This window comes from Ochotona princeps, chromosome 16, assembly GCF_030435755.1.
Source record: "Ochotona princeps isolate mOchPri1 chromosome 16, mOchPri1.hap1, whole genome shotgun sequence".
Lineage (NCBI taxonomy): Eukaryota > Metazoa > Chordata > Mammalia > Lagomorpha > Ochotonidae > Ochotona > Ochotona princeps.
Genome location: NC_080847.1, coordinates 31118234 through 31129956, shown reverse-complemented (window position 1 = coordinate 31129956; position 11723 = coordinate 31118234). Strand labels below are relative to the sequence as shown.

The window sequence follows — 11723 nt, the reverse complement described above, 5'->3', positions numbered from 1 at the left end:
CCAGGTAAAATATAGAAAGTGAAGGGAAATAAAGTAAAATTCAATAGCGACAGGATCCTCTCTAGATCTGCCCTATCCATATAGAAGCCGCTGTCCCCATCAAACTCTTACACACTTAACAATTACAAGAGAAAATTACTATTTCTAATGTAATTTTTGCCCACACCACCTGGGAATGGGCGAGGGCACAGCGAGGAGGTGGGAACTCCGACAGGGGTAATGGATGTTGCAAGTGGCAGCTTAACCTGCTGCATCACAATGCCTATCCTTCCCTAGTAAATGTGATATATTAAAGAAAAACATTAAATATGTCAGATGAAACCTACCATCTAAACGGAGATGTGTTTTAAGTCTAAAATACATGCAAGATTTTGCATGAAAATATATAAAATGTCTCAATCATTTATACAGATGTTTAGTAAAATATTTTTGGCATTTTGGGTTAAATTATATACAGGGCTTAATTTTCTGTCAGGCAACTGTTTCAGACCAAGGTAATTAGCCACAAGGACATTTTCCTGGGAGCAAATCTGTGGCATTCCCTAAAACCTTATGTCCCAAATACAGTATGAACTACTGTACTACATCGGGTGACAAATTGTCTCTTCTAGTTTGCTCTGAGGCTGCCCTCAAAAACACCTTTCTCATAAATATAGATGACACTTAAAATACAAAACAGTTTACTGCATCAGTATTACTATCTCACTAAAGGGTGGTTTCTAGCAGTCACCTCTGATGATATTCATTAGCATGCATAAGTAGACTTCCTGGTACTACTAGCTTCCCTAGAAAGCCAGGAGCCCAGAGCTCCATCCTGGTCTCCCACATGGGTGACAGGGGCCCAATTTTCTGCTGCCCTCTCAGGAGCACTAACAGGGAGCGGGATGAAAGTGGAGCAACCAGGAGTCAAACCACATTCACATGGGTGTTGCCATCACAGGCAGTGGCCTCGCCACTGTGTCACAATGCCAGCCTGTAACTAAGGGATTTTAAAAAATGCTTTGCTTTTGAATAATTTGATCATTTTATAAGTGAGTAAAATATGTAAATGTACATATGTAAAGGAAGTTTGTAAAATTATTAGTTAATTGCTGTGTTGAAAACTGTTACTTCACTGCATGGGTGACCTGATTACTCTGTAATGTCGTTGGCATTTAAATATACCATTACGTACAAAATGTGTATCTAAAGTGTTCATTTTCAAAATTACTTTCCGAGTGGTATATCCTAATAAAGTAGGAGAGCAATCTTCTTTTATTTTCTCATGATTTATGACTTCTGAGTTTCTCTCTGAAGGCTGCACAGCACAACATTCTTACCTCTCTGTCATACACTGCATATCCATTTCCAGACTTGCAAGATCAGAAGCTCCTACTCAGGAAAGTGGGGGTTCAGAACAGTCGCAGGCGAGTACAGAGTTCAAAAAAAAACACTTAAAATGATCATTGCTCAGATTTCACAGTTGATATATTTTGAAATTTCAAACAGTATTAAAACTACACAGTGATGTTGCTTTCCAAAAGGGGACCTAAGTTAAACAAGTTAGAGGATCATCGTCCCAAATCCATGGCACTTGATAATCCAGCAGGGCACCACAGTGAATGTCAGTTTGCACCGAGCTAACCGAAACCTTAGGACTTCTTTGTATTGGAAGAGAGAAATCTGAATAACATGCTCCTGCAGAAAATTCTACTGAGTTCTTCAATCACAGTTAAATTTAGAATTGAAGTTTGATCTATGCAGAGTAGGTTTTCCTATCTATCTGAAGCATGCCTACACTTGTCACCAAAAACAGGTGTATTTGCAAAGTAAACACAGCACTTCAAACGCAGGGATCTCACGAGGCAAAACCAAAATCCTCAGCACAAATTTGTTACAACCATTTCTATCTGCAAGAAAGGCCATAGATACAATTTGCTTTACAAAGAGAAGTGGAATCACTATTTAGGCCTCATTATTCAAAAATTTGAGTTATCTCTTCACTTTACCACCTGCCTCAATGGTTTCCCGGCCTGTTGGAGCAGCTGAGTTGAAGATTAGGGACAAGTTGGAAATTTCCTTAACCTGTTGGCAGCAGTCACCACGTAGAAATGTTTCTTGAGATGCAAGAGAAAAACAAAAAGGTATATTTTTAGACCATTTGCTGTAGGAAGGAACAATGAAGGAATTTAAGAGGGTCTAGCCACTTGGTTTCACTTAAACAATGATCATTTCAAGAGGAAAAGTGATTTCTAGAGTTCCGGTGGAGCAGTCACATGACTTGCAGGGGAAGTGAATACGGAGTGAGATGATGCAATCATGCCCTCCTTTCCATGAAAAGCACAGCGCCCTACAAGGATATTTCTCAAACTGGGATTCACAACCCACCAGCTGATCTTGAACCCAAATGTGTGGGCTGTGAACAGTACCTTATTTAACGAAACTAATGCCACAAAGAAAATGCCAGAGTGTGTCGCAGACTGTTGGATGACACGTGTATACGCAGCTGTATGAACTGCCTCCCCAGATAGAACATTTCATTTTAGTTTTTAGTGAGGGTCTGAGCCATTATGAAAATGTTGGAAAGCCATTTCCCCAGATGGCAACTGCTTTTTAGATAGGTTTCATTGTAGAGCTTAGTAAGGCTTTCTGTCCCTCACTTCCGGAACGTGTGGTGGGACTGGCAACTGCAAGAACTTCACTGCCACAGCCCTTGGGAACACGCTCAGCTTCACCCTACCGCGTGAAACGACGCCTGCAAGGGGCTCTGAACTAAATGTCATTTTAAGCCAGTCATTTTTGGTTTTGTGGCATCTTTCAATCAAGCCAGTTTTTTGACTTGAGAGAGATTTGTTCCCCCCTCCCCAAATGTGAGTAAACACTCCGTCACAATTCTTTCAAAAGCAGTTTAAGGTGACTGTCGCCTCCGCACAAAGCGAAGCTGGTTACCTTCCATTTCCTCTGGGCTGTGTACTTCTGCAGCAGCACCTGGGACTTGAGGCGGACTTTGGATTTAGAAGCTTTGGCGGGCAGGTGATTGAGCCACTCGTGTTTCAGGCACTGTGTGGCACTCATTCTGCAGCTGTGAAGTCAAACAGCAGTGGAGACTTTTAGCGGGGGTTGCCTTTTCTAGTTGTCCCCAAATCTGTTCAGTTGGCTAAGAAACCTGAGTCAGTGGAAAGTATGAATCATTGAAGCCGACTCATGCTGTGCCCCAGAAAGGGAACTCCTTGTATGAAAGGTTCCCCTCCTTAAAACTGCCAGAACATCATCAGCAAAGTGTCCCTGACCTCCGGAAGGAATGTCTCCCGCGAGGACGCTGGCCTTGGGAAGGCAGGCCTGGAACCGCTCAGCACAACAGAGGTGTATGTTTGGTGCCACAGTTAGGACACCATTTGGGGGCAATGTCTGGGTTGGAGTCCCCGCTCTGTTCTCAGTCCCAGCTTCCTGCAGTGGAGGGACAGTGGGTGTGATGGCTCAAGTGCTTGGGTTCCTGCCACCCACATGGGAAACAGAGCTGGGAGCTCTGGCTTCAGCATGGCTCAGCCCTGGCTGTTGTAGGCATCTGGGGAGTGGCCTAGAAAATGGCAGCTTTCTCTGTCCGTCTCTCTGCCTTTCAAATAAATAAAAACAAACAGAATGTTTGTAAGGCTTAAGCTGCTTCCTATGTTGCCATTGTCTCTTATGAGCACTGGTTCAGTCCTAGCTCTCCATTTCCAATCAGTTCCCCATTAATGTACCTAGGAAACCAACAGATGACAGCCCAACTACGTGGACCCCTGGAATTCATACAGGAGATCAAGAAGGAATTCCAGGCTCCTGACTTTGGACTGGCCTAGCCCTGGCCTTGTAGCCATTGGGTGGTGAGCCAACAGATGGAACACTCTCTCTTTGCCACTATGCCTTTCAAATAAATAAGTCTTTAACAAATTAAAAAAAACTAAAAAGTAGACTTGAAAGAAACTCATTTATTTTTCTTGACTGCAATGTCAACTAGCATACCTAACTTCTCACAAATCAGAATGATAACAAAGCCGTGAATGTCAGGGATCTGTGGGTGGTGTTGGAGCTCAGATTCTGGAGTCTTAATCCTGGGTTAGTAAATTCCTTTGGTCTATTTTCCATTCTTACTTTATTGCCTGAGTATCAAAAATCTCAATGGCTCTACTATGAATTGGATGCAACTGTTTCTATTTTATTTTTTATTTTATTTATACAGTATTTTCTTTATACTTGAAAGGCATAATTACAGAGAGGAGAGACAGAGAAAGATATTCCATCCACTAGTTTACTCCCCAAATGGCCTAAATATCCAGAATTGAGCTGATCGAATCCTGGAACCAAGAGCTTCTTCCAAGCCTCCATGTGAGTGCAGGGCCCCAAGGACCTGAGCCATCCTCTGCTCTTTTCCCAGGCCATAAGCAGGGAACTGGATTGGAAAGGAGTAGCTGGGACACCAACTGTCGCCCATATGGAATACCAGCACTGCAGGCAGAGGCTTAGCCTATTGTACCATGGTGCTGATCCTAAACATAACAATTGAAGATTATAGATTATACAGCCTTCCTCATAAGAGATGAGGTGTTTAGACCTTTGTTATGGAGAATAATGTCTTTGTGTCTAAACTGCTCTTCAATATTAGCCTATTATAAATGACAACTTGGAAAGAGGATTCATTTGTAAATGTGTTCCTTTTAAAATTCTACCAAGATTTTACAATCCCAGTAGTTTCTTGAAACTGATTTCTTTGTCCATTTGTTTATTGTTTATTTGTTTCCAAAAGAAGAACTCCAGAGCAAAATTTGCCTCTAGGAGGAAAGGCCCTTTGACCTCAGCAGTCCTGCTCCACACCCAGCCCAGGGTCACCATCAGAACAGAGCATGAGTGACAAGCTGTCAAGAGACCTCTTCTCTTTGACCAGCAGCCGGGAAACAAAGTCCTTGGCCTCCTCCGACAGTCCTTCAAAGGTGTCAGCGTCGAAATCCCAGCTACAGTTCACGATGAAGTTCATGGTTTCTGCATCCGTTTCCCCTAGAAACGGGGACAAGCCACTGAGTCTGCAGAAGAGAGAAAGGACCATCACCATCCAGAAGCCGTGTTTGCCAGCAGGCATCAAGAGAAGGGAGAGGAAGCTTCTAAGGCCCAAACCGATCAAATCCAGGATGCTTGGAAAGAAAACCAGCCTCCTCCTGCACGGAATACAGTCCAGTGTGCTCCGCAATGAAAGAAGCGGAAGGAGTGAAACTCGAAAGGCAGGAAGCATATTCAGAGCAAACCTCTGTTCAGGCTCATGACCGAAATGAGGGCCCAGCTCAGTATCTGGTTATCAAGTACATCTTGATTTGATTTAAAAATTGCTTTTCATGTGTCCGAGAAAGCCAAGTTCATTTAGATACTACATGAAAACTGGCTTGATTAGCCTGCTACAGTGAGGACCTAGAGGCAAGACAAGCTCAGCATCTGGCTTTTTGGGCTCTAAACGTTACCAACTGGTCTAACACGTGTGCATGCGCACAAGCTCGCGTGTGCACATAATAGCAGTTATACAATAATGGTAAGCCTAGAGGCAAAGTGTGACTCTGTTGGGCCTTGAGCAAGAAGGAAACAGCATGCAGGGTGGGAAGCAGCAAGGGTAGACAGTAAGGCAAGCAACATCCAGCCCACCCAGCCTCCCCATCACCTCTGCAGTGCACCCCAGCCCCACCTGAACTTCACTTGTCTACCAACCCAGAAACAGGAAGAAATGAATGAGAACTGGTTCTCAATACCCCAAGTCATTCCTCCACAAATGGAATAACCCTGAGTAGACATCTCATGATGGATCCCAGAGTTCTCCAGCAGAAATGGCACCAATTGCCCACAACTGGGTCTTACTGCTGAGTCACGAACACCTTCAGCTATTTCAGTTATGACTGATGTCTGAGAGCCGATGATGAAGAAGCTGAGCCAAGGTCTTGATCTACTGATGCTAAGAAATGAGACACGCGGACCTTTGTTCTGAGGGGTAACATATGCAGGTCTCACTTCTACATTGACTCACAATTGAAAATTTGAGGGATTAGGATCAACTGTAAATATGGTACTTGGCTTACTAATATGCCTATAGCTGGCTGCTTTTCCTTTCCCATCCCACTACCCTGTGTGCCTACTGGTGTTTCCTTGGAACAAGGTAAAACAGAGGCCCCCAGGACCCTCCACACTCACAGCATGTAAGTGATGACGCCCACACTCCACATGTCTGTAGGGAAGGAAACAAACTCATAGTTGACAACTTCTGGGGCCAGGAACTCAGGTGTGCCAAAGTTCACCTTCAACTTTTCCCGCGGCTTGTACCTAGGGAAGAGAGTTACAAAGGTGCAGGGTAGTGAGCCTGGGACTAATTCCTGGTGGGAAGAGACATTCCCCGGCTCTTCCTGTCACTTAGGCTGCCTGGACCTCCTGCCCACATCATGCAGGTCACATGATAGGTCCCAAATACCTCAGAATCAGAAAGTGCCCTCATTCTCCAGGATTTTCCGATCTGAAAAGAACAGATCAAGATACCTTACTCAGCATCCCCACAGGGATGGATATTAAACAACAACAAAAAAAAATAAATTAAAAAGAAAATAGCAAGTAATGACTGCGATGTGGAGAAATCAGAAATCTTGTGCACCTTCTGTGGGAAAGTAAAATAGGGCAACTATTGTGGTTACTTACTTTAAACAGTATGGTGGTTTTATAAAAAAAATCAAATCTAGAGCTACTGTACGATTGAGCATTTCCAGCTTGGAGTGTGTTATTCTCAACAGAATTGAAAGCAGATTCGCCAAAAGATGTTTGTACAGCCTTGTCCGTAGCATGATACACAATAGCTAAAAGGACCAAGTTACTCAAGTGTTCACTGACAGATGGGGTAATAAACAAAATACAGTATAGCCATGAAATGGAATGTTATTCAGCCTCCAAAAAGAAGGAGACATTATGAGATTAATGAGTTAAGCCAGGCACAAAAAATGCCGCATAATCATGCTGCTACAAGCCCCCCAAGAAGTCACATATACAGAGTCAAAAAGAAAAAGGAGCTTGCCTGGGTCTGGGGAACAGACACAAAATGAGAAGTTATTAATTAATAGCTACAGAATCACATCTTCACCAAAGAAAAAGTTCTGAAGATTGGTTGCTCAACAATGTGAAAATCCTGAACACATAAAAATGAAGATGGTAAATTTTTCCTCCTAAACTAATTAACTCATTTATTTCTTTTGAATTAAAAAAAACATGTAATTATGATGTTTAACACATTGTTTTGATGGCATCATATGTTTATTACTTTGTGGTAAGAACATTTAAAATTTATTCTCTGAGCAAACTTCAAGTATACTACATTGCTGTTAAATGTAGTAACTCCACTGTACAATGTATCTCTTGAACTCATTTCTCTTGTCTAACTGAAAACATTCTTCTGTCCTTTAGCCAGGGCCTCCCCAGTGCCACACTGGCCTGGGTCCTGCCAACGCCATCAACTTTCTGTCCCTTAGAGTTCATCTTTTTTAGGTTCTGTGTGTAAGTGAGATCATACAGTGTTATTTTTTTTAAAGATTTTTTTTCTTATTGCAAAGTCAGATATACAGAGAGGAGGAGAGACAGAGAGGAAGATCATTTATCTGATGATTCACTCCCCAAGTGACCACAATAGCCAGTGCTGCGCCAGTCTGAAACCAGGAGCCAGGAACCCCTCCAGATCTCTCACACAGATGCAGGGTCCCAAGGCTTTGGGCCGTCCTCGACGGCTTTCCCAGGCCACAAGCAGGGAGCGGGATGGGAAGTGGAGCTGCTGGGATTAGAACCAGTTCCCATATGGGATCCTAGCACATGCAAGGCGAGGACTTTAGGCTCTAGGCCACGGTGCCAGGCCCAGTGTTCTCTGCCTGACTTCTCCTTAACACAATATCGTCCATGTTGTTGCCTATGACAGGGTTTCCTTCTTTTTAAAGCTGAACACTATTCAGTTGCACTGTATGCATTCAGCTTTGCCATCCATCCATTGGTGATGACCTGTATATTTGTTATTAGAATCAAGATAAAAGAATTAGACAAGTTCTGGTCATGAAATTCCACTATGGTTCCAGACCCTGCCTGGGAAGCAGGTGTGAGACACTGAGCAAGGAGAATCGCTCTGCCTCTGTGGGAATGAGGCTTTCCCTCTCTGCTTATGGATACAGTGAGGGAACCCATAAACTCATAATTTTTTAAAGATGTGCCTTTTTATTGGAAAGGCAGATTTGCAGAATGAAGGAGAGACAGAAAGATCTTCCATCCACTGTGGCTGGAGCTGAGCTGATCTGAAACCAGGAGCTTGGAACTTCTTCTGGGTCTCCCATGTGGGTGCAGGGCTGTCCTCTACTGCTTTCCCAGGCCACAAGCAGAGAGATAGATGGAAAGTGGAGCAGCTGGGACATGAACCAGCACCCATATGGGATCCTGTTGTGTGCAAGGTGAGGATTTAGCCACTGAGCCAAGGTGCCAGGCCCAAATCTCATAATTTAGTTGAGGTAAATTCACGAAGTAACAGAAAACAAACAAACAAACAACAACAGCAAAAACCTTCAGCAAGAGGAGCTGCAAATTCAGCCACAATGTTGTGAAGACCTACCCAAAAAATATGTGATTCCCACAAAAAGGTCATTCTTGGAGGAAACAGAATTCTCAAGGAAGCCGGGAAGCTGGGCATACAACCTTGCCATGTGTATGAGTTGTGAATGCTTGGAAGCCATGAAGCAGCCCTAACAAAGTCAAGACCCTGTTACTAACCACTGCTAAGAACCCACACTGTTGTGGGTAAGAGCTCTACATAGGCACTGTACTCACCTTCCGTGATTGGGCAGGATGGACAGTAAAACCACACCCATCTCACCAGGCATTTTAAGGGAACTGAAGATATATTATATACATTTTGGGAAGTAAAACTTGAGAACCAAACCACCCTCAGAGCATAGTCTTGCACTGTTCATGTATTAACCCATTCAGCTCTTACAACTGCCTCTCTACTGTGTCGCCATTTTAGCCAAATTCAGCCCAGTCCCAGTGGCTCCAGAGCCACTGATCCACAAAAATACCCAACACTATTATTAAGGTGCTTTCATATTTAACCCAGTCATCTCCCCTCAGGGCAGGGCTGGTGATTCTGGATGCACTGCACAGGCCAACAGAGCCTGGTTCCAGGAGGCCTGGGGAATCAATGGAATTGCAGCCCTGCATCAAACAATCCCCTTAAACCGCCACTTTCCTCTTTTCTCTGGCAGGTGGTCTGGAGCTCTGATAACCCACAGCATTCTAGACAGCAGTGGAGCCCTCATCATGAAGACGTCCCCTGCAGCAAGGCCTATCTTCAGGGTCAAGGCTAGTAGCCTCTAAGTGCAAGAGCTTTCCTGTACTCTCTCAGAACTGAAGGACTGGCAGTGTCAGCGGCTAACCAGACTCAGGATAGTTACAAGGAGTCCCATCGAATCTTTTCCAAGTGTCAAAATAAACTTCTCTTACCTTCTGGCCAGACCAAAGTCAATGATCTTAATTTGATGTCCTGTCTGATTGACACACAGAATGTTCTCTGGCTGGGAAATAAAGAGAATTGTGCTTAGTCCAATGAACAACTATGAAGATCCATAGCTCCTACACTTATCTGTCTTACAGCCCACAGTTTCCAAGCCTCTGGAGATCGATGACTCAGGGAAGCCCTGCAGGGACCAGAGGGAAGGCAGGACTGGTGCGACATGAAGGAATGGAGTGAACTGGGGAGTCAGAGGACTCCTGGCTTGCACCAAAGGGCAGCCCCCACGCGGCTCCAGCCACCAGTCACCATGTAGGAGCACAAGCACAATAAGCTGCCATAAATTCAGCTTTTTATCTGAAAATCCATGCTTGTCAGTGTTTATGGCTCCATAAAAAGTCAAACACACATTTATTAAGCAGGACACCCAAACAGAACGCCACTGTGATGCTGATTTGCCCAACAACTGTTAGCTGAGGCGAGTGTTCCCAGTCCTGGATGCACATGGGAATTATCAGGGAAACTTTGTAGAAGTCCCAGTGCCGAGGCCCCAACCCTGACCAATGACATCAGCATCTCAGAGGTGAGCATCACTGGCCTGATCAGGAGAGGGCTGCTAAATGTCCACCTGGATTTTTGCTGTGATAGCTGAGAGCCATGGAGTGTGCAATGGTGGCCTTGACATATCTCCTTTAGGTATTTCAGGTAACCAGTTTCCCTTCCAGGCTTATAAGCAGCCTGGCAAACAGGAGGGGTTCTCTCTCTCTGTTCCCATGGACACAAGACAGACGGCTTCAACTGTATTGGAATCAAACCAGAACATGTTGGTGTAATAGCCAGTCAGCATGGTTCTTGTAGATCTATATCCTGCCCCACATGTGTGCATCAAAGACTAGCCCAGTATGCTGCAGTACCTCAGCTCTGCAGGGCTTGGACTGGCTCCGTGCTTGTGGCCTGAGGGGAAGCAGCAGAGGATAGTCCTGCTTCAGGAACTCCAACCACCCACCTGGGAGACCTGAATGGAGCTCCTGTCTCCCGGCTTTGGGCTGGCCCATCTTGGCTGTTGCCATCATCTATGGGGTAGGCTAGAGAAATGGAAGATCTCTTTCTTCCTCTCTCTCTAACTCTTTCAAATAAATAAAAATGATTTTTTTAAAATTTATCATTTCAAATGATGTAATTCAGCGAATTTTTAGTCTTTTCTTAGATTTGTATACTAACTTTATCCTTTCAGAAGATTTTCATTTCTTCACACACACACACACACACAAACAAACAACCACATCAAGGAGAATCAAGATGGCAGAAGGGTAAGGACATGTTTAAACACACGGAAAAATATTTAATCAGGATGAAGCAGAGAGGACACATTACAGGAAATAGGAGAGGACAGAACAACAGCAGAGGGGTACCTGGAGACTGACAGACACAGGAAAGCAGCAGACACAATGGTGTGGTGTTGCAGTGGGTGATATTCCAGCGGCATTCAGCTAACAGCCATCTGAACTCCACCAGCAGCCATCTGAACTCCAGCAGCAACCAGGTGGGAAGCGACTTTCACTGGGAGCTTGGGAGGTGAACCCAGACAAAGAACTGTCCGTCCTGCTGGTCCGTTTGATTTGACCAGGAGCACAGAAAGAACAGCAGATCCCAAATGGGCAGTGAGAGAACAGGGTGAATTTTACAGCCCAGTCAGCCCCTTAGAGCTGTATTGGGCACCATTTTGTTTAAGGAGGCAAAGGCAAGCAAAAGGACTGAGCATATGCTGAGCTGGAAGGGAACTCATTTCTGGCTCAGTGAACTGCATCAACGTGACATCCTACAGGTTCCACCCAAGACAGACCCAGGTAGCTCTCAGACCTGACAGCCAGCAGATCAAGAACTCTAGAAGTGGCACATCAGGTGCCATTTTGTACACTGTGGCAATAGCTTTGGGACTGCAGGGGACAACAGTGAACTGCACATGTGCTGAACTCATGAGAACTCACTGAGCTTAGTGCATTGCACTGGCCCCACAGGAAAATAATACCAACTGTGGCATCGTATGGGTCAAAATAGGTCCATGTGGCACCCAGACCTAACGTCCAACAGGTTCCAATAAGATCAGAGCCACCAACAACCTAACTATATAGGACACCTGGTGTCTCTAATCCTGGGACCTGCTCCAACCGGAAGTCGGAGAAAGGTTGCAGAGACAACGGTGTAGCCTCAGCAC

At 44.6% G+C, this 11723-nt stretch overlaps 1 protein-coding gene across 4 annotated transcripts in view; it reads right to left on the bottom strand.

Annotated features, from left to right (window-relative positions):
- Nucleotides 1–1449: 1449 nt before the first annotated feature.
- MYLK3 (myosin light chain kinase 3) overlaps nt 1450–11723 on the bottom strand; it is a 56021-nt gene continuing 45747 nt past the window's right edge. For all 4 annotated transcript variants that reach the window (XM_058674111.1, XM_058674110.1, XM_058674109.1 and 1 more), the window contains 5 exons: nt 9502–9572; nt 6184–6312; nt 4884–5036; nt 2929–3061; nt 1450–2096 (listed from right to left, as the gene is read on the bottom strand). In XM_058674111.1, the coding sequence (XP_058530094.1) occupies nt 2037–2096; nt 2929–3061; nt 4884–5036; nt 6184–6312; nt 9502–9572 (546 nt within the window). In that variant the 3' untranslated portion in view covers nt 1450–2036. The remainder of the gene's footprint in view (nt 2097–2928; nt 3062–4883; nt 5037–6183; nt 6313–9501; nt 9573–11723) is intronic.